At 38.9% G+C, this 23433-nt stretch overlaps 1 protein-coding gene across 1 annotated transcript; it reads left to right on the top strand.

Annotated features, from left to right (window-relative positions):
• Window positions 1-5054: 5054 nt before the first annotated feature.
• Window positions 5055-17375, top strand: MMP12 (matrix metallopeptidase 12). Its single transcript, XM_010379064.2, has 10 exons — window positions 5055-5253; window positions 6981-7228; window positions 8157-8305; window positions 8390-8515; window positions 12069-12230; window positions 12746-12869; window positions 13692-13825; window positions 14204-14363; window positions 15877-15983; window positions 16925-17375. The coding sequence occupies exons 1-10, from the start codon at window positions 5152-5154 to the stop codon at window positions 17023-17025; spliced, it is 1413 nt and encodes a 470-aa protein (XP_010377366.1). The 5' UTR covers window positions 5055-5151; the 3' UTR covers window positions 17026-17375.
• The last annotated feature ends 6058 nt before the right edge of the window (window positions 17376-23433 follow it).

Here is a 23433-nt window from a genome sequence, read left to right as displayed (position 1 = left end):
CTTCTCCCCAGCATTTCTCTGAGGCTGGGACTCCAGGAGAATAATTCCCTTCTCAAGTAAAAGAAAAAGAGGCCCTCTGCATCGTCCCTGGCATCCACCTGCAAACCCTACCTTTTTTAAGTTTCTGTGATCTGACCTCTAGGACCCTCTGGTGTTTCCTTTGAAAATGAGGATAGTGGCTGGGTGTGGTAGCTCACACCTGAAATGCCAGCATTGGGAGGCCAAGGCCAGTGGATCACCTCAGAAGTTCAAGACCAGCCTGGACAACATGGTGAAACCCCATCTCTACTAAAAATACAAAAGTTAGCTGGGTGTGGTGGCGCACGCCTATAATCCCAGCTACTCAGGAGGCTGAGGCAGGAGTATCGCTCGAACCCAGGAGGCAGACGTTGCAGTGAGCCGAGATCACGTCACTGCACTCCAGCCTGGGCAACAGAGGGAAACTCCATCTTTAAAAAAAAAATGAGGATAATAACCTTTGCCTGTGCTGGTCCATGCCTGTAGTTCTGGCTACTTGGAGGCCAAGTTGGGAGGATCACTTGAGCCCAGGAGTTGTAGTGAGCTGTGATCGTGCCACTGTACTCCAGCCCCGGCAATAGAATGAGACCTCATCTCTAAAAAAATAAATAAGTAACCTTTGCCTTTTTATGCTTTAGTGATGATTAAATGAGGCAATGTATTATAAATACTAGGACATACTATCACTGCTTACTAATATTTATTCTCTTCCCCTTAGCCCGAGAGGAGAACACCGTGCATCTAAGTCTGCAGCCAGATGAGACTCTGGTTCTCCACCACTGTATTCCTGGTGCCTAGAACTACCTTGAAGTTAGTAGGTGCTCGGTAAATATGCATGAATGAATCTAGCAGGACAATAGGGCCCAAAGGACATCAGGAGTGAACCTCCCTTGTGGAACAGTCATTACAGGGAGGATGTGTTCCTAAGACTCACTGAAAGCAAGAACTGGCCTTAACCACAGCAGGAAGGAACCTGTTCTTGGAAGACTGGTGGGAAGTCTCTTGAGAGAGTAGGATGTAAGATATAGAAAAAAGCTGCTAAAGATACAAAGAAGTGAAAGAATGTACTCATTGGAAATACAAATAGGATATTACACTCAAATTTTGATTCTCTCTAGGTCTTGACTCACCAAGTGACCCAGAAAGGTCAAGTATGAGGAGATCAAGGCCCCTTGGGCAGCCATGGAACAAACTAAAGTGGTGGAGTCAAGATGACCACTTTGGGCAGAAAAGAATTCCACTTCCATTTGATAAAGCTATGCTCAAATGACTTGCTTGATAAAGCTATGCTCAAGATGATTTGCCTTGGAATCTTAGCTCTGACATTTTATGACCTTGGGCAATCACTTCAAGCTCTTTAACACTTAATTTCTTCATTTGTAAAACTGGAATAATAATGGTAACTACTGGAAAAGAGTTGTTACAATGATTCCATTAAATAATAGGGAAAAGTATTTAGTCTACGGCCTGACACACTTTGAGGGGTCAATGATTGCCATCTTCCTTTACTGCGCTCTTAGGTAAGCCTCTAAAAGAGGTTGGTAAAGGGGATGAGAAGGGAGATAACCTGTCTGCCCAGATCTCTCTCCTGGGTAGAAAGGAGCTATTAAATGATTCTGACATAGGCCCAGACTGGAAGCTGGGGTTCCCAGCAGAGACATAGCTTCCAGGGGCCACACTGAGGAAAGGAAGAATCAAGGGTCATTGTCCATGCTCTGTGTGAAGAAGAGCACGTTTATGAAAGCGCAGAAAGTAGCTGACTTCAGAGTTTCTCGTGAGAAAGTGCTGACAGCAATTTCCTTATCATAATGCAGATTTTGTAGCACCAACCTTCCAAAAGCATCTGTTATGTTTTTCCTTCTTTAGCCAGACACCAGGACATTCCAGGGTATATCCCTGATACAATCACCTGAAGTCATTTGTGGTGTCATCCCCAGGAATCCAGAGGGAAATCTATGTCATCAGCAAGGACCAGAAAGGAAGAATTCTTCCAAGATATACAAAGAAATTCCTTTCACACACCGAGAGTCTGTCCATGGAGGAAGAAAACTTCGGCTAGTTCACCTTTTCCTTTTATGGATGAAGAAATGGAAATTCAGAAAAGGGAAGTGAATTGCTTAAGGAGACATCTGGAAGGTCTCCTGACCCTGTCCTGACTTGTTGCTACAACACATTTCATTTTGTCATTTTGATTTTTTTTCAAATTTGGGTCTTCTTATGAATATCTTTTTTTTTTAAGACAGGGTCTTGCTATGTTGCCCAGGCTGGCCTCAAACTCCAGGCCCAAGGGATCCCCCGACCTCAGTCTCCTGAGTAGCTGGGACTACAGGTGTAAGCCACCCCTCCAAGTTCTATGAGTATCTTATTACTGCAAACACTACAAAAATAATACTGTGATACATACTTTCTTGCTTTTTAGTTAAAGCCATGCTATCCCCTTTGCTCTTGCAGGTGCCAGGAGTAAGCAGACAGTCCTAGGAATATTGTAGGTGGATCTGGGTTCCCCAGGGTGGTAGCAGTTCTCATCTGTTCTCTGGAGGATAAACTTCTGCCATCTCCTCCCCTGTCATGGCCTGAGCAGTGCCCTGCTGCTAAGGTGCCTTCAGCTGCTAGGGCTCCCCAGGGACTGGCCCAGAGCACCTCCGAGGAGTATAGTGTTTGGAACCATCTTAGCCAGTTGTATTGACATAGACAAATTAACTTGTCCTATGTGTACATCATAAGGTAAAGACAATGTAATGACATATACATACGTACTGTTAGTGATTTGCTTATTTTCCTGTTCTTACTCTCCAACAACAAGGTAAATATCTGGGGGCAGAGAGAATGACTCAAGCCATCTCTGAACTGACTTTGACTTTGCAGCCTGGTTTAATGGAAGCAGAAAGGCTTTGGAAACAGACTTGGCCTCAAACCTCAGCTATGCCACCTACTAGTTGTGTGGCTTTGGGTAAGTTATTTGAGTTCAGTTTCCTCATCCATAAATGACTATTGTGAGGATTAAATAAGACGGTGCATGAAACTGCTGGCAACTGTTAAAGCCTCTCCATAAATGTTAGTTCTCTTTCCTTTGTAATACGTAGATCAGGGTTTCTCAACATTTATCACTACTCCTGAGAAAGAGGCTTTGTAGACATTTTAGAGATTTCCCCCATAAAAATTTAATAGCAGAGATAAACTGTATGTCTGCTCATGTGCTGTATGCATATCTGTTTTTTATACACACAAATATATATATATATATTTTGCCCTTGATGACCAATTTTTCACCCAGTTGGGAGTGATATCTTCCCCATTGAGAATGGACATCTTAATGGAGTAGCCTGTACTCTACACTACCAGATCAGTAAGTGACCCATGACACCAGTGTCACCTGGTCCGATGCAGCATCTCGCAGAGGATTGATAATAATTTTCTGGAAAACATTTATAAACCAAGTGATCTGGATTTAGAGATACTGTTTAGATCACAGAAGGCAAGTCTGTTAAACTGTGTGTCATTAAAAAGTGACATTCTCACAGCAGAATGATCAGCTGTATTTGTAGGTTAGATAGACTCAGACAAAACAAATCAATGGCTAGAGAGAGGAGAACAGGTCAGAAAGAATCTGCATAGTTCTCTGCAAGAGTGAGGCAAGATAATTTTTAAATTGGAAAATTATTTTTTTCTATATTTTTCTCCTTTTCTTTAAGCCTCACTCAAGAAGCCAGCAGACTGTTTCCCAGGCCACCGAGGTGAGTCAGAGCAATGGCTAAATCTTAACACACTCTTATGTGCCCCCTACCCCCACCGTCCAGACTGTCCCCATACAATCAGGAGGCAGGGAACTTGTCATGTGATTTGAAGAGGTGTTGAGTAGAATCTATCCTCACGCTGCAGCACCACTGCTTGCAATTCTACCTTTGGAATTTTATTCCCTGACTCGTAAAAGTTTTTCGTGCTTAAATATTCTCTACTGCGTAAGAGACAGATTCTGTGCAATGGGACAATTAGGTCAAGAGGGAAAGAAGCTGAGGTGACAGGCAGATAGATTCCAGAGGCAAACTTTTCCGAACTGCTAAAGTTGAAAAGGGTTAACCCACATCCTACCAACACTAGACAATCTAGGATGTAGGGAAAGTTTGCCTCTGGAATCTATCCAGGTACCCAGTTGGGACTGAGCTTCAGCTTAGATGTCTGAAGATGTTAAGTTATAGAATCACGATCTGAGCCGGTACAACACGTGGAATAAACAACAAAGTATCACGATATTACAAATTTTTTTTTTTTTTTTTTTTTGCTACATATAAAATCTCTGTATCGCATTTCTCTAGAGAGCTAGATCCAGTTTAAAAGCATTCATTGGCCGAGCGCGGTGGCTCAAGCCTGTAATCCCAGCACTTTGGGAGGCCGAGACGGGTGGATCACGAGGTCAGGAGATCGAGACTATCCTGGCTAACACGGTGAAACCCTGTCTCTACTAAAAAATACAAAAAACTAGCCGGGCGTGGTGGCGGACGCCTGTAGTCCCAGCTACTCGGGGGGCTGAGGCAGGAGAATGGCGTGAACCCGGGAGGCGGAGCTTGCAGTGAGCTGAAGTGAGCTGAAATCCGGCCACTGCACTCCAGCCCGGGCGGCAGAGCGAGACTCCACCTCAAAAAAAAAAAAAAAAAAAAAAAAAAAAAGCATTCATTTACTCCAGCAAAAGGATTTTATCTAATCTTTCAACATTTACTTTAAAACTCTTTTATCTATAATGAATATAAGAAAAGTATTATAATGAAAATTGAGAATATCAGGCTTTAAGAAAATATATTTTAAGCTCTCTTTCTCTTTTAGTTGCTTGATATTTCTTTTACAAAGGCTTATTTCGTAGGATAGGTGGAAGTAGGGGCTTATTTATCATTTTGAAGGTACATACTCTGAATTGCTTGAGTGATGGACTAGATGCTAATTGATCCATTGTCGTCTGAATAAGGTCATTCTTTTGTTTGCATGTTTTTGAGATAAATCAAGGGATGATATCAACTATGAGTCATTCATGGGATTCATATTCACAGAGCTTGGACTAAGGGCTATATAAAGAGGAACGGTTCAGGAACTTAGACTAGAAAGGAACAGAATAAACTGAGTTGATCCACTTAGAAGTTTACAATGAAGTTTCTTCTAATACTGCTCCTGCAGGCCACTGCTTCTGGAGCTCTTCCCCTGAACAGCTCTACAAGCCTGGAAAAAAATAATGTGCTATTTGGTGAAGTAAGTATGGACTCTACAGTATTTATCTAGCTTGATGTTTGTCTTTAAGATTTATTGCATTAACCAGTTTGTTTGTTTGTTTGTTTGTTTGCGTTTAAGTATCAGCTGAAAATTGGTCTAGGAGGCTGTCTGCTTTCAGTATTGTTTTTCTTGCCAAAGAGGAATATACAAAAGAGGTATTGGTTTTGAAGGAGTGTTATGAAATTGGCAAGTGAACGTGTTTCTTCTTCTCAAACCCTTTGGCCAAGAAATTTCCATTCAATATAATTGGCGTTCACTTCTGTTATGGTATTTTACACTAATCATTAAATGCCAGTTAATAATCTGAGATCTGAACAATGGCTGGATTAATATAACCACTTCAGGCTGCCATGATAATTTAAGCATATTCCCTTTACCCTCAGTTATCTCAGATATATCTTTATAGCTTTTTTCTCTTTTTTATGGTGATGGGGTTCCACTATGTTGCCCAGGCTGGTCTGTAACTTCTGGGCTCAAACAATCCCCCGCCTCAGCCTCCCAAAGTGATAAGATTACAGGTGTGAGCCACCATGCTTGGGCCCATCTTTATAGCATTTTTTATGGATTTTTTTTTTTCAATTCTTAATTTCTTTTCCTTAATTAAAAAAGTTTGGTCCCTATTTTTTAAGATGATTTTAACATTTATCATAGTTGTCCATTTCGTTTAGCTTTGAGTTTTTAAGCAAGAAATTTGTGTCCCAACTTATATGAATAACATTAATAATTCATGTATCCTTTCTTTTCTTTTCTTTCTTTCTCTCTCTCTTTTTTTTTTTTTTTTTTTTTTTTTTTTGAGATAGGGTTTTACTCTGACACCCAGGCTACAATGCAGTGGCACGATCTTGGCTCACTGCAACCTCCATCTCCTGGGCTCAGGTGATCTTACTGCCTCATCTTCCCAAGTAGCTGGGACTACAGGCATGTGCCACCACTCCTGGCTAATTTTTGTATTTTTAGTAGAGACAGGGTTTCACCCTGTTGCCCAGGCTGGTCTCAAACTCTGGGGCTCAAGCTATCCTTCCACCCTGGCCTCTCAAAATGCTGGGATTACAGGTATGCACCACTGTGGCCAGCCTGGGTGACTAAGAGAGACTCCTGTCTCTTAGAAATGAATAAATGATGTTTTAAAAAAGATATTTCCACTGGGATTCCGGGAATAGATCTAGCTAGTAGTTTATGACATGTCTTTGTTTTTTTGTTTGTTTGTTTTTTCTTTTTTTTGAGACAGGGTCTGTGTCTGTCATCCAGGCTGGAGTGCAGTGGTACAATCAGGGCTTACTGCAGCTTCTACCTCCCAAGCTCAAGTGATCCTCTCACCTCAGCCTCCTGAGTAGCTGGGATTACAGGCATGCACCAATGCTCTGGGATAATTTTTGTATTTTTTGTACAGAGGAGGTTTCGCCATGTTGTCCAGGCTAGTCTTGAACTCCTGGGCTCAAGCACCCCTCCTGCCTCAGCCTCCCAAAATGCTGCAATTACAGACCTGAGCTACTGCTCCTGGCTGACATGTCTGCGATAGTACAAAAAATTAAGATTTTTTTCCTGATTATAATTAATTGTCCAAACAACAATAATGTAACCTGTGAGTAAGATGTGCAAAATTCCTGGTCCAAAAGCATCAGTGTGCCATTGAGTCATATATGTGGAGCTCCCAACAGAAACTTTTCTGTGCATAATTATGCATTGCTGAATGTATTTTTTTCCAGAGATACTTAGAAAGATTTTATGGCCTTGAGATGAAGAAATTTCGAGCGACAAAAATGAAATACAGTGGAAACTTAATGAAGGAAAAAATCCAGGAAATGCAGCACTTCTTGGGGCTGAAAGTGACTGGGCAACTGGACACATCTACTCTGGAGATGATGCACGCACCTCGATGTGGAGTCCCCGACGTCCATCATTTCAGGGCAATGCCAGGGGGGCAGGTATGGAGGAAACATTATATCACCTACAGGTAATGTTGGTGTATGTCGCCCTGTATTTTTCTACTTTCCCATAGGTCTGACTTCTAACCTGAACCAGTTAGACAGCCCTAAATCTGGAAGTAAATAAAGTAGCCTCCCTCAATTGTTAGTGCTATCTCTGTTAAGATTCATTTTCTCTAGAAGGAAGAATTGTTCACTCGGGGGAGAATCGTTTGGCTTGCCAGTCCAAAGCAGATTTTAAAAGCTGTAAATAAGCCTGGTGTGGTGGTTCACACCTGTAGTCCCAGCACTTTGGGGGGCCGAGGCGGGCGGATCACGAGGTCAGGAGATTGAGACCATCCTGGCTAACACAGCAAAACCCCGTCTTTACTAAAAACACAAAAAAATTAGCCGGGTGTGGTGGCGTGCACCTGTAGTCCCAGCTACTCGGGAGGCTGAGGCAGGAGAATGGTGTGAACCCAGGAGGTGGAGCTTGCAGTGAGCCGAGATTGTGCCACTGCATTCCAGCCTAAGTGACAAAGCGAGACTCCGTCTCAAAAAAAAAAAAAAAAAAAATTCTGCAAATAAAAGGAGAATGAAGCTAAATTTACTATAAATAAGATAATTTACTATAAATAAGAGACAGGGGAAGTTTATAGAGTAGTCAAGATGGATAAATGCAGAACCTGGGAACAGGAGCAAAAAGCATAACCATCTATGAAAGCAAATCCTTCACAGTGATGATCTGTGAGTTTTAAATAAGAAGAAATTAAGTTAGATTTTGGTTAAGCAGGAAGCTGTCCAAGAAAAAAATGTTTCTGTACTTAATGAAGCAAGTTTTAAAATCTGGACTCCTGATTTATGAAATGATCCATCTTCCAATTGTGCTAGCAAAAAAAAAAAAAAAATGAAGTATTGTGGTAAGACAAAATTAACACTGTCTTCCATACATTTTTCTCTCTCTTTTTAATGATAAAGAATCAATAATTACACACCTGACATGAACCGTAAGGATGTTGACTATGCAATCCAGAAAGCTTTCCAAGTATGGAGTAATGTTACCCCCTTGAAATTCAGCAGGATTAACACAGGCGTGGCTGACATTTTGGTGGTTTTTGCACGTGGAGGTAGGGAACCTGTACTTCATCTTTGTCGTTTGGCATGATCTATAGGATGTATAGAAGGACTAATTTTCTTTCCTTTTCCAAAAGCTCATGGAGACTTCCATGCTTTTGATGGCAAAGGTGGAACCATAGCTCATGCTTTTGGACCTGGATCTGGCATTGGAGGGGATGCACATTTTGATGATGACGAATTTTGGACTACACATTCTGAAGGTGGGAAAAAAAAAAAAAAACTAAGCAAACAGAAAAGGAAAACAACAAAAACCCTGACAAATTCAAAATTCTGGTTTCGAGAGACTACATTCTGACAAATGATTATATGATGGAAAATCTTGTTCTGATTATAATTTTGCCTCTAAATGAAATTTAACACTTTGTATGGGTGTCGATTTTACCCTCTATAAATTGAGGATATTAAACTAGATCATCTTCAAGGTCAGTTCTAACAATCCACGAGGATGCAATGAACTATGAGCTGGTTCATTAGCATAACCTCAGAGGAACCTTAAGAAGCATAATATGAAAAGGTAAAAGCTGTTATTTAGGTGGTAAGTTTTTTGTTTTTGTTTTTGTTTTAGACAAGTTCTTGCTCTGTCACTTAGGCTGCTGTGACATATCATGATGCTAACTCCCTACAGCCCTGAACTCCTGTGCTCAAGCAAACCTCCCACCTCAACCTCCTTAGCAGCTAGGACCACAGGTGTGTGCTACCCACCTGGCTAGTTTTTTTATTTTTTGTAAGGACAGGATCTTGCTATGTTGCCTCAAGAGATCCTCCTGTCCCAGCCTCCCAAAGTGTTAGGATTGCAGGTGTGAGCCACTGTGCCCAGCCTAGGTGATAAGTTCTTGACCTAGTGAAATCCATAAACTCAAAAACAAACACATACTAATTCTGTGTGTGCCAACAATTAGAGGATAAGATGGTCATCTGCATGATTCATAATATACTGACAATTTCTTAGGTTCATAGTGACCAGGAAAGAAAAAGTTATAGAGAATCTAGATATCCCTATAGAGAAACACAAGATTATACAGTCATGTACTTTCAAGTGGTCTTGGGATAAAAATTTCAGAATGTTCAACTGAACATTTAATACCTTGGGGGCATTTACAGAAGAACAGTAACTTACTATCCCCTGCAGATAGTTGACATGGGGTTAATTAAACTCCCCTGTTATTTAGGGGAATCACTAGCATGGGAAAATCCTAACCATCAAGACAGAAGCCTTTTTAATTTTTCTATTGGAAATTTTAGAGTGTATGACTCCGTCACGTGGAAAGTAAATGGGGAGAAAGTCATCAATAATATTCTCTACTCAGCATCCTCCTCTCTAGCTGATATTGCACAAGTTGGATGGCAATATTTTTATAAATACTATGTCCACCAGAAAGACTGTTTTAATCTAACACACAGCCTGAGGCTTATAAAGTTTTTGATGAGAAGAGGACTTTTGTATTGTCAAAAGACAGATCATGTAGGATTAGGTAGTTGCTGAACTGCAAATCCTCAGCAAGACATGTTATATGTGCCTAAATTTTATCCAACGTTATTTGGGGGATTGTAATTCCTTCATCTAAAATGGGATACATGTACCAGTTAGCCTCAAAAAAATGTTTTGGAATTCTAATGGACCTTAGAAGAGTAATTTAACACAGCTTTCTGTAGGTAGAGGAAATTAAGACCAAGAGAAGGTTAGTGGCTAGTTTGTGGAAAAGCTGGGCGAGAATATGCATTCCTACCTCTTAACGCAGTATTTTCTATCTGTCCATGTTGCCTTATTTTTTAATTGGATTGATTAAATGCTTTCAAAAGGTGAAGTTATTTATAACATAAAAGGTGAAGTTATTTATAACATAAAATGCTTATTTTCAGCAGTTTTTGTTGTTGTTGTTGTTGCTGTTATTTGCTTTTTTTGAGATGGAGTCTTGCTCTGTTGCCCAGGCTGGGGTGCAGTGGTGCAATCTCAGTTCACTGCAACCTTTGCCTCTAGGGTTCAAGCAATTCTCCTACTTCAGCTTCCTGACTAGCTGGGATTACATTACAGGTGCTGGCCACCACACCCTGCTAATTTTTTTTTTTTTTTCTTGGTAGAGATGGGGTTTCACCATGTTGGCCAGGCTGCTCTCAAACTCCTGACCTCAGGTGATCCTCCTGCCTTGGCCTCCCAAAGTGCTGGGATTACAGGCGTGAGTTACTGCATTCAGCCTCAGCCTGTTTTCTTTTACCCAGTAAATCAAATAAACAAATAGGTCAGTGCTTGCTGATCTATTCTATTACTTGGGTGATGAAGTTACTTGAGTACAGAGATGAAAAGGACACAGTCCAACCCCTGAGCACACAATCTAGTGAGAAACAGAATACAAACATAAACCCATTATTTCCAGATGAGGATCAATGGTGGTGGCTCATAGGCATATTATAGGAACTGAGAATAGTTCAGGTTTAGGACAATTGTAAAAACTGCTTACTTTTCCCAGTCTTGCTGGGAAGGTTACTGGACCCATGATATAGAAAATTCTTGAAGGATTTTTGTCTAGATACTCCCCAAGAGAGTGTAGGCTCTTTGCACTTGGGTATGGGAGACTATTCCAAAGCCAGGCTCTGCAGCTAAGTGATGTGTGACTCTGGGCAAGTCAGTTCTCCTGAACTGCAATTTTGTCATAGAAAAAGATAAAAATGAAGGCATTGGACTAGGAAACAAAACTGTTAGTCAGGAATTTTCAAATATTCTGCATAGTGAGAAATTCAAAAGAAGGGACACACTCCTCTCTCTTCTCTTACCTACAAAGGTGTATTCTCTAGGACATACCACAAAAATGAACAAGGATTTCTTATGGGACTCAAAAGGAAAGACAGATATAAAACCAGACTATTTTAATCATAGATAAAAATGGTAAACTCTGAGTGGGGCTCAAAAGAAAAGACAGAAAACACTGTAACTTGGTAGTCCAAATATGTCTAAATTATAAGTATAGACTCTTTTAAGAATTAGTTATTTTTTCTCTTTTTTGTTTTTTACATTCTTTCCTTGAGTCATATAGACTCTTTAATTTTATTTAGAATCATGTGTAGTAAAAGCGTAAACACTAATCTTGGCTCAAGCACTTAATTTGATTAATCCTATAGATACTGTTTCCTCATCTGTAATGGAGAGCACGGTGGTTTCCTTTCAGTTGTATGGGAATTAGACATAATGTATTACATTTCTCAGTGACTCACAGTACCTGAAACTTAATGATAGCCTTATATTTGGGTTTACGAAAAGATGATTGCTAAAGACATTTTTTTCTATATCCAATGAAGCTTCATGAAGACTAAAACCAGAATTGAGTCATGAGAGTTGAGAATTATTTAGAAGCAATGAAAACTGTTGAAGGCAGCTCTGAGTTATTCCAGGAATTTTTACAGCAGAATATATTTCATTTGTCTACTAGTACAGAGGTCCTTAACCCAAGGCAATTTTATCCCCAAGGAGATATTTGACAATGTCTGGAGACATTTTTTGGTTGTCAAAACTAAAAAGGATTTGCTACTTGCATTTAGGGGTAAAACCTGAGATTCCTAAACATCTACAATGCATAGGACAGCCCAGACTACTAGCCTATAATGTCAGTAGTGCTGAGGTTGAGAAACCTTATTCAAAAGGGTAGAGAAATAAGTAAAAGATTCTCAAATGTTTCTTTTTCACTGTGTCAGATATCATGTTACTGTCCAAGATGATAATGCATTTCACAGCGTTCTGTCTTTTGATTGGTTTCTTCTTAGGCACAAACTTGTTCCTTGTTGCTGTTCACGAGCTTGGCCATTCCTTAGGTCTTGGCCATTCCAGTGATCCAAAGGCCATAATGTTCCCCACCTACAAATATGTTGACATCAACACATTTCATCTCTCTGCTGATGACATACGTGGCATTCAGTCCCTCTATGGTGAGTTGAATTTCTTTATCATTTTGCCAAATAAGATACTCGCTCTTATGAATAGTCTAACAATATCTATATTTGGATAAAATGTTAATATCTGTCTTTTTTTGAGCTCCATAAGAACCCTCTGTAGCAGGTGACACAGGTATTACCTTCATTATACAGATGAGGACAAGAGACCTAGTAGGTTAATGTCAGAGCCAGAGGCAGAACCAGAGGCCTCAAGTCTCGTGTTCTTTCTGTCCAAGATACCACTGCCTTATTGATGAAGGCCCACACATTAAATAATCCATTATAACCGGAAAAGGAAAGCAAAGATAATCAGATTTTCTTCCTCCATGATATTGCAATCATATGGAAAAAAATACCTTACTTTATGCTTCCTGTGAACGTTATAGAAAGCTTAAAATGATTTTGATGCAATGTTCATTAAGAAAATTGAGTATTTAAAAAATAACAGTTCCTCCTCTGAAATAAAATGCAGATTTTGTTTACTGATGCTTCTTGAAATGTATTTTCAGGAGGCCCAAAAGAGCACCAACCCATGCCACAGCCTGACCATTTAGAACCAGCTCTCTGTGACCCCAATTTGAGTTTTGATGCTGTCACTACAGTGGGAGATAAGATCTTTTTCTTCAAAGACAGGTAGGATCATTTTCATATCTAACCAATATTAAAGTTTCTGCCTTTAAATTTTTTTTGTCAGAGAACAGTGGGAAATAATTGAAAATGAAGTAGATGAAACTTGTAAGCAGGAACTTGGACTCGATTCTGTAGGCAGTGAGGAGATCTTAAGGGCTTTCAAGCAGGAGACAGGTGTAATCACATTTGCATTTTAACTAGAAAACTGGTGTGTAAAAAAGGATTTGCAGTAGGAATCTGGGATGGGGAATCAGAAGACAGGAAACAGAAGCCAGACTATTTTAATTATAGATAAAAATGGTGAAGTCTGAAACTAAGACTGTAAAAGAGTACCTATGCAAGAAACTTGATTTCCTGGTTATGGAGGAGAGAATTCCAGGATAACTTTTCGTTTCTTTCTTAGAACACAGAGTGAAGCAGATATTGGTGGTAAGGAGGGGCAGTTGGGAAGACTAACATTTGTCAAGTAGTACAAATATTTCCCATTTTTGAGATTATAAGACTGAGACACTTGAGGATAGGTGACTTCCTTGAGGTTACAAAACTGGTGAGTGGATTGTAGGGTCACACTAGAAGCTTAGATCCCTGGATTCCAAGCTCCAGGGTATTTCTGTATATCAGATTGCTTGTTAAAGTCATTGTTATTATCAAAGAGTTGATTGATATTCTTTTCTTATGGATCCATGAACATCAGACATCCATGGAACAGAATGTGAAGACAATGGAAAGAAACATTGGGTCTTTTCACAGGTCCTTCCTATTCACATGCCATGGTTCTTGAGTCTACATTGTTTTATAACATGTGTTAAATGTCTTTCATGTCAGGTTCTTCTTGCTGAAGCTTTCTGAGAGACCAAGAACCAGTGTTAATTTAATTTCTTCCTTATGGCCAACGTTGCCATCTGGCATTGAAGCCGCTTATGAAATTGAAGCCAGAAATCAAGTTTTTCTTTTTAAAGGTATTTCTAATCTTTAGTTTTGCCATTGAGTTTACTTCAAGGAAGAGAATAAATTAAGAAGAGACTAGTACTTTTTAATAGATATAGGCCAAGAAAGTACTCTTGATTTTATTAATAGTGGCTCTGAACTGTAAACTAAAATAGCCTAAATACCTAAGTAATACATACAATTTCTGGGAAAAGTTTGTAAACTATAAAATAGTAATACTTGTGGGAAAAAAAAACCACAGGAACCAAAGAAAAGAGACTATGTTTAAGATCAATAAGCAATACATTTTATAACTGTGGGAAAGGAATTATGTTGTTTATAGTAAATCAGTATTTTCTTATTACTCTTTCTGTATAATTCAAATTTGCCCTATTTCTTTGTCTTCACAGATGACAAATACTGGTTAATTAGTAACTTAAGACCACAGCCAAATTATCCCAAGAGCATATATTCTTTTGGTTTTCCTGACTTTGTGAAAAAAATTGATGCCGCTGTTTATAACCCACATTTTTATAGGACCTACTTCTTCGTAGATAACCAATATTGGAGGTGAGTTTTAATGGTTGGTCATTTCACCCCTCAGATTGTGAAATAGGCATGGAATGAGGTTTTCTAGAAGGCACGTTTTCTGTGCAAGTTCCCAAAACTCCTTGACCTTCCAGGGAGAGAGATTAAGAGAATATAGGACTGAAATCATTGTTGTCAACCAAGTTCTTTGTGTTTTTTGTTTCTAATATATGAAATAGTAGATAATGTGTTTTTTTAAAAAAACACTTCAAAAAATGTCATCTTCTTATAGTGGAAACACATTGGAAAAGAGTGTCATAGATGTACAAGACCAAGTATTTAATCTACAGTCAGTTTGGAGGATTATGGATTTCCAGATTCCTTTCTATAATCACCGGATTCAAAAGACAAAATGAGAAACCATCCTCTAAATGACAGGAGGTCAGGAGGTCCTGCAAGGTCTCCCTTAAAAGAAAGTCATATGGTCAAGTGAGGATAGGAGCTCATTTGAGTGTCTGTCTCTGTTGTCTCAAGTGTCTAAATTTTGAAGAAGAGGATTGTCTACTCCTTCTTCTGGGTAAGCTAGTCATTTCCTAGATTGCTTACCTGGTTGACATGAGACGTAACATATATGTTAAGCTTACATTTACAACTATTATTTATTCTTAAACATTTAAAACTCAACATCTAATTCCAATTGAATACCAGGTGCTTATGACTTGAATTTGTCCACCAGCCCTTAGCCCTGTTTGAGAAACAAAACTTGATTTTAGCAAATAACACTTTCCAAAGAGCTCATAAATGGGCGTAGTTTGCTGTAGCCTGTTATTATGAACATTGACATTTCACCTCTGAACAGTGGTTCTGTTTAGTTTTCTGCTTCTACTTGGCCCACGATTTTTCCCTTAAAGGCCAATGAGAGAATGCTAAGCAAGCCATAAATACTTAGAGAACCAAATTGAATAAAAACAAGACAACAGTTAGATTCAGTTGCCACTTGGAAGTCTAGAGAGACACAAAACTCTTTTCACTTGCTGGTAAAAGAGAATTTAAGAGAGAAACTAGGATATGACCATACAGCCTGTAAACAAAAGGATTTATTTTCAATTTCTCTCAAGCATGTGTGTATAAATCCCTTTGGTTCCCCGGCTCTTAGCCCCTTGACCTGTTTATTATTTTCTTGGGGGAAATGGGTATTTTTGTCTCAGTGAATAGCTTTGAAAAGAAGGCAATGACAGGCAACTGAAAAATTGGTCACTAAGGCCTATGCTGTAGCCAAATCACCTTCTATGCCAGACTCTATAAAGCAGGAACAAGCACTAGTTGGAAGTATTATGGGATAGTGGGAAAAAGACTTAACCAGAGTCAGGAAGCATAGGTTTGAGTCCTATAGGGACTTAGAGGAAATCAATGAACTGTTTAGGTCCTTGGTTTTCTTCATCAGAACAACTTAAGCCCTTTGGGGAACAGCTCTTCAGTAGAGAAGGTAGGTTTGTGGTGCATGTCAGGAAAACCACTTTCTGACTGAGTTTCTGCTGGTTTCTTCCTTGCTCAGATATGATGAAAGGAGACAGATGATGGACCCTGGTTATCCCAAACTGATTACCAAGAACTTCCAAGGAATTGGGCCTAAAATTGATGCAGTCTTCTACTCTAAAAATAGTAAGTAGATGAGGAAACCATGAAGATACTGGAAATGCCATTTCAAAACTATACATCCTCTAAGATTAGAGAATAGGGCTCCAAATTGGAAAGGGACAGGTCTCTGCAGTTCCCCACAGGGCCACAAGGAAAAACTCACACTGTACGTGGCTCTGAATAGGAGAGCTAGAATGAGCAGGGGCTGGTGGCACAAGTGGTGTATTCCCAGGGTTATCTGCCAGGCAGCAGGAATGTGATTGTTCCTATTTCCCATGTACCTGAGTCTCTGGAATTTCCTTTGACCACATCAGCCACACAGTATGTGCAAGTGAGCACATGGCAGCCAAGACTCAGGCAGTCTGGAGTCTCGCCCTTTCCTATACCTTGCACTCTTGACCTTTCCTGTAGTCCCTTCTGCCCTCATAGGCCCTTATGGACTGGGGACTGAGGGTGGGTTGAGAAAAGCTTGAGTTTGTGTCGTATGTCTTCAAACAAGACCAACCTAAGCAACTATTCAAGGGACCAATAGTTTTTGTTTGTATTCCCTCCCTTCCCCAGTGTTGTTTCTTCCATCAAAGCCCCTGTGTGCCCTAGTTGGGTCTGATATCCTGTCTCATGAGTCCTCCACTTGGAGTATGACTGGCTGTAGGTAGATGTTTGGGGAGCATGATACCAAGGGTCCCCAACATTTACATTCTCAAATCACATCTCATCTTTTTTTTATTTGTTATTTTTTGATTAAAAAATAGAGATGGGGTCTTGTGATGTTGGCCAGGCTGATCTCAAACTCCTGGCCTCAAGCAATCTTCCCATCTCAGCCTCTCAAAGTATGTAGTAAAGGGCATGAACCACAGCCCATACGTCATCTATTCTAGATAATCTATGAAAACACATTTGTGTTATTGTTGTTGTAAAGAAATACAGGTAGGGAATTAAACTATTTAATTTGTTTTCATTTTCAGAATACTACTATTTCTTCCAAGGATCTAATCAATTCGAATATGACTTCCTACTCCAACGTATCACCAAAACACTGAAAAGCAATAGCTGGTTTGGTTGTTAGAGATGGTGTAATTAATGGTTTTTGTTAGTTCACTTCAGTTTAATAAGTATTTATTGCATATTTGCTATGTCCTCAGTGTACCACTACATAGAGATATGTATCATACAAATAAAATCTGTAAACCATAGATAATGATTATATAATATATAATATTTTTCAATTTTGAAAACTCTAATTGTCAATTCTTGCTTGACTCTACTGTTAAGTTTGAAAATAGATACCTTCAAAGGCCAAGAGAATTCTTTTTGGAGCATGCTCTGTAAGTCGGTTCCTAACATCCTTGGACTGAGAAATTATAATTACTTTTGGCATAACTAAAATTAAGTATATCTCTTTTGGCTCAAATAAAAAAATTGAAAAACAGGCCGGGCGCAGTGGCTCAAGCCTGTAATCCCAGCACTTTGGGAGGCCGAGACGGGCGGATCACAAGGTCAGGAGATCGAGACCATCCTGGCGAACACGGTGAAACCCCATCTCTACTAAAAAAATACAAAAAACTAGCCGAGCGAGGTGGCGGGCACCTGTAGTCCCAGCTACTCGGGAGGCTGAGGCAGGAGAATGGCGTAAACCCGGGAGGCGGAGCTTGCAGTGAGCTGAGATCCGGCCACTGCACTCCAGCCTGGGCGACAGAGCGAGACTCCATCTCAAAAAAAAAAAAAAAAAAAAAAATTGAAAAACAATCAGTTGGTGTTTAATATATTTTTCTTGAGAGACAGAATGTGTATTTTGAAAATAACTCTGAATCTACTCCTAAATAAAAACAAGTCTCTCTGACTGTATCAAGGGATGAATAGAAATATAGCAAGTAGAAAAAAAAGCTTAGATTTCTTTTGGTCACTTGGGTAGCACCACCTGTGTCCTTGGTCTCAAGGCAAGAAAGCATTCTCTAGGCTACACATGACCCCAAGGAGTACTCATAGAGTATGGCCACAAGACTGGAGAGAAGGGAGGAAGTGGGAATTTCCCATTCTGGTAAAATCCACAGTCAAGTGTCACAGTGTAATTGCTGTGTGACCTTAACAAGCAATTAAATCTAAACTTCCTTAAACTTCGGAGGAAGTAGAATTAGGAGGCACCCACCTCACAGGTTTATTGTGAAAAACCACACAATGCATGGTGAGCACATCATTCTGGCAATTTGGCCTGTCCCTGTATCCATTTTCTCCACTACCCTGACACATAGTTCCCCTATCTTCTGGGTTGTATACATTGTAGAGCTCTCACTTATAGCTTAGGGGTTTGTGGAATGCTTTTAGTTTTCAATATATTGGTAAATCATTGCTGATTGATGTACTTAAGTTTGCAGAAATGACCAAGTTCATTTCAAGTTGGATGATCATTTTTGGCTAGTGGAACGAGCTGAAATCAGGGGAAATATGAGGCTCAGAAAGTATCTAGAGGGAGATAGAGCTCTTTGTCCCTCGTGTCTCAGATCTTTTTTTCTTTTTCTTTTTTTGAAACGGAGTCTCACTCTGCTGCCCAGGCTAGAGTACAGTGGCACAATCTCGGCTCATTGCAACCACCGCCTCCTGAGTTCAAGAGATTCTCCCACCTCAGTCTCCCGATTAGCTGGGATTACAAGCGCCAGCCACCATGCCCAACTAATTTTTGTAATTTTAGTAGAGACGGGGGTTTCACCATGTTGGCCAGGCTGCTCTCGAACTTCTGACCTCAAGGGATACCCCCAACCTAGGCCTCCCAAAGAGCTGGGATTACAGGCATGAGCCGCTGTGCTCAGATCCATTCTTAACTCAAGTATGTGCTCCTTCAGTATTATTAGAGTTGTCTTTGCAAGGAATAGAATCAATTCACCACCAGAAGAAATGTTATTCCCCAAAAGTTACTAAATGCTGGATTTCCCTCAAAAGAAGAAAATTCCCTACAGAATCAGCATCAAAAGAAAATTGAATGGCATCTGGGTGAATTGTCTTTGGCCTTAGATAATTCAGGAGGGAGGCATTTCTCTTAAATGATGGCTGAATAGGAATAAAAGTCCAGAGTCAGTATCATGAATGTTCATGAAGATGCCTTCAAAGACTTAAATGTGAACCTTTCTTCCTTTTGTTCTATCCGTGTTATACTTTCGAATTTTGTTAAACAAATCCTTATAATGTTAACCATGTGCCAGGCACTGTTCCAAGTGCTGTATACACACAAAATATAAAATGAAAATAGCTCATTTAATCCTGATTACAAACATGAGGTAAGCACTGTCATTCTCACTTTTCAGATGAGAGAACTAAAGCATCAGGAGTTTTTACTTTGCTCTAGGTCACGTAACCTTGGAGCTGTGATGCACGGTCAGGCAGCCTGACACCAAAATCTGTGTTACCAATAGATTGTGCCTTTTAGATTTATAAAGCGGAAAAAGTTAAAGCTAAAACTTCTGGCATTTCACTCTATAAAGCTTTGCGTTTTTACTTTTCAATTAAAAGTCTTCAAAATGCCTTAGGAGTTGTGTGTGTGTCCCGTCTGGGGAATATCACTTTTTCTCTGGGAAATGGAGGAGTATTATTTAGTTGATGTCAGGAAAGAAAATGTCCAAGACTTGGAAATTACAGATGCCTTTACAATTGAGGGCTGCACATTGTCTAGCTAATATTCTGGAGTAACTGATTTTATGAGGGTATGCATCTTTGACTTTTTATTGGGTAGACTAGTTTATAAATCTGTAAGGGTAGAAATAGTAGCGAACTGACAGTTACATGAAAGGTTCGTTCTATATCAATGCAAATAAATCTTACCTCTTAGAGATAAAATTGATTTGTGCCAGATAGAAGAGATACTCTCAAACATTACATTTTACTGTCCTATAAAGATATTACCTATTTATATCATTAGGAAATTTATTTCAGCATTCCTTCCTGTATATACGTCTGTTCTTCAGGCCCTTCTATGAACTGATTCCCTCATTAGCTAGTGAGTTAAAGAATATCTTTAATAAGTTCATTTCATATTTGCATAAAATCATATTTTTAGGCTTTAAAAATTATACGTTAGCACAAATTAGTCATCAAGGAAGAGAACAGGACTGTCTACCTTGTGGACTGCAAGTAGAAAAAACCTTAAATTAGGCAATTTCTGAAGCCTGCCAGAACTGTAGTTTCCTCTTTCTGATTCTGCCTCTCCCCTTATCCTGAAATAGGATAGTGAGGAACCCTGTGGCTTTACAGAAGAAAGGAAAGGATGTACCGTGTTTGGGCTGCATAAAGTTTCCCAGATTCACATCTTTGATGTCAATACTAGATTTGAGTCCCTGTGATAGGCATGGGGGATTCAAAGATGACTAGGAATCTATGTCTTCAAAGGCAGAAAATATGGTAAAGACAAACAAGACATATAAACAAATTATAATGTGATGTAATAAGTAGATCAATAGAAGCATTTACAAAATAGAGGGGTAATTTATCTCTGTAAAAGGATTTGGGGGCCACAGAACATTTCCTATGGGAAACAACATTTGCGATGTGTTTTTAAAATATAAGAGGGATTTGTTAGGTGGAGACGTAGCTAAAAGCATTCCAGGTGGAAACGGAGCTTCTCAAAGACTCACTAAAAGAATATTTTTGTAAAATTGGAGAATAAAATAAAAAGGGAAAAGATGAGAAGGAGATACTAGGTCATGAACAAAATTTATTGTCATGAAACTTTACATTTCTCTCATAAATGATATGACTTTATTGAAGGGATTTTAATAGGGATAAAGACCAAATTGCATCTTAGAATATCTTTTGAATGGAAATATAGAAGATAGGCCAGAAGGAATTAAGGCAATGTGCAGAGAAGAACAACTACCTTAGTACTGTACTAGTCCATGCAAAAAATACTAGAAACCTAAATGATAGACATGGGGAAGACATGTGAGCAACAGCTAGAAGAGAGAAATAATAAGGTTTGGTGACTGCTTTGCATGTGAAGTCTAGCTGAAAAGGAATAATATAGGGTGATTTTTTTAAGCATCTGGTTTAAGAAGTGACTTTGAATAGAGAAGGAAAATCCGGTTGCGGAAGAGATAGTGGTGTGATTGATGGAAAGGAAATAACTAGGTCTGTTGAAACTGGAGAGCCAGGAGGAGACGTCTAGTAGGTAACGGGATGGGATCAAGGCCCAATAAAGGTGTCTGAACCAGAAATTAAAATGTTGGAGTGTTTAGTGTGTAGGTAGAAGGTCACAACTTGGAAGTTAATGGGATATCTTAGGAGGACCATAAATAATAGTCTTTCCAATATGTATCATCTCTGGGGTGATTTTCTAGATTATAACATTATGGTATAGGAACACCAAAATATTTTAAGGAGGTCATAATATGCCGTAGAAAAAGGATTTGCTGATTTATGCAAGACAGCTCCCAGTCCATGAGGATTAAAATCTAAGCTCTTGTCTTTTTTTGTGTTAGTATATAAATATAGCATCCCAGGATCACTTTTGTTTCTGGTCATATTGCAGTAACTAGTACTGGATTTTGCTTCTTGTTGTGATTAACTATAAAACTGAACAAAATGTATGAAAGAGATGGTTTCATTCATTGAGCACTAGGTAGTGTAGCAAATAGTCCAAGAAGGAAGAAAATTGATGGTGCAAACCCCCAGTCTTCCCTGCTTTCTACCTGTAGGTAATTTCCAGGACACAGCACAGGGGAAAGGAACCAAGTAGAATACAGTGGTCTCAATGAGTTGCGAAGATAGATACTAAAGTTCAGGGAGGTGGAGGTGGCTATAATTTTCAGGGAAAAGTAAGGAAGAGGAGGAAGTTGCATAGAGAATGCACTCCAGAAATTGGGAGAGAAGTCCCCTTGAGGTCTGCTGATGAATACTAAACTGCATATGCACCACCAAGGAACTGTAGACTCAACAATTCCCAAAGATTACATAGGGCTAGGAGAGGTTTGAATTTCATCCAGGCTGAATGGCAAGATATCTTTTAACACCTGGGGAAATCAGTGAAGCCACTTTAATAGTAGGACTCAGTTAGTCCTACCGTTAAAGCAGCACTAGACCCACCCTAAAAAAAACTTAAAAACAAACTTTGAAAAGATCAAACTCATCTGTAAATTACTTGACTAATCCCAGCACTTTGGGAGGCTGAGGTTGGAGGATGGCTTGAGCCCAGGAGTTTGACACCAGCCTGAGCAATATAGGGAGACCTTTTCTCTACAAAAATTTAGCTGGTAGCTGTGGCACACACCTGCGGTCCCAGCTACTTGGGAGGCTGAGTTAGGGAGGATTGCTTGAGCCTGGGAGGTCAAGGTGAGCCATGATCATACCACTGCACTCCAGCCTGGGTGACAGAGCAAGACCCTGCCTTATATATAGAGAAATATATGTATTTCTCTATATATATTTTAGAAACATTTATTGACTTTTTTCTATATATGCAGAGAAATATTTATTTATATTTATAAACTGTAATCTTATATTTATTTATATTTATAAAATGTAATCTTATATTATTAAACATTATAAAATTTATGTAAACATATTTACATAAATAAATATCTCTCTAAATATATATATTTGCATATTGAGAGAATACAATGGAGTGATACATTTAATATGTTGAAAGAAAAAAGGCATTATCAATTTAGAATTCCATATCTAGTGAAAATAACTTTCAAAAATAAAAAATGGTGCAGACTTTTTCAGACAAGCAATAATTAACAGAATTGATTATCAGAAGACAAAGCACTACAGGAAATGTTAAGGGAAGTTCTTCAAGTAGAAGGAAAATGATAACAAATGGTAACATATCAGTACAAAGAAATGAAGAGTATCATAATGAGTAAATATATAGGTAAATATAAAAGGCAGTTTTCTATGTTTAATTATTAAAAATAACTATGTGAAGCAAAGAAATAAAAGTGTGTTATGGAGTTGACAGAATATATACAAGCAAAATAAATGTATGACAACAATAGCACAAAAAGGATGTGAGGAAAAATATAGGTGCAAGATTCTTACAGGTGTAATTGAAGTGGTATAATTCCATTTGAAGGTAAACTCTGAAAAGATAGAGATAAAAATTTTAATTCCAAAAAAATCCACTAAAAATAGACAAAGAAGTATAAATAACAAGCCAATAATGTTGATACAATGGAATACTGAAAATTATTCTATTAATCCAAAAGAAGATATGAAAAGAGGAAAAAGGAAGAAAGAACAGATGGGACAAATAGGAACAAACAGCAAGCAAGTAGATTTAAGCCCAATCACATCAATAATTACATTAATTATAAATTGTCCAAACACTCTAATGAAAAGAAAGAGATTGTCAGACTGAAACTATTTCCTGTCTCTAAGAAAATCACTTTAAATATAATGACATTTATGTTAAAAGTAAAAGGATGAAAATAATATACCATGCAAACACTAATCATAAGAAAGATGGAGTGGGTACGTTAATAACAGCTAA

Source organism: Rhinopithecus roxellana, chromosome 15 (genome assembly GCF_007565055.1).
Source record: "Rhinopithecus roxellana isolate Shanxi Qingling chromosome 15, ASM756505v1, whole genome shotgun sequence".
Classification (NCBI taxonomy): Eukaryota; Metazoa; Chordata; class Mammalia; order Primates; family Cercopithecidae; genus Rhinopithecus; species Rhinopithecus roxellana.
Note: the sequence above shows the minus strand (reverse complement) of the source record. Positions and strands in the feature narration are given on the sequence as shown.

Coding starts and splice junctions, on each gene's coding strand:
- MMP12 (XM_010379064.2), top strand. CDS start 5,152: ATGAAGTTTCTTCTAATACTGCTCCTGCAGGCCACTGCTTCTGGAGCT. Junction 7,229..8,156: donor AAACATTATATCACCTACAG/GTAATGTTGGTG, acceptor TTAATGATAAAG/AATCAATAATTACACACCTG. Junction 8,306..8,389: donor GGTGGTTTTTGCACGTGGAG/GTAGGGAACCTG, acceptor CTTTTCCAAAAG/CTCATGGAGACTTCCATGCT.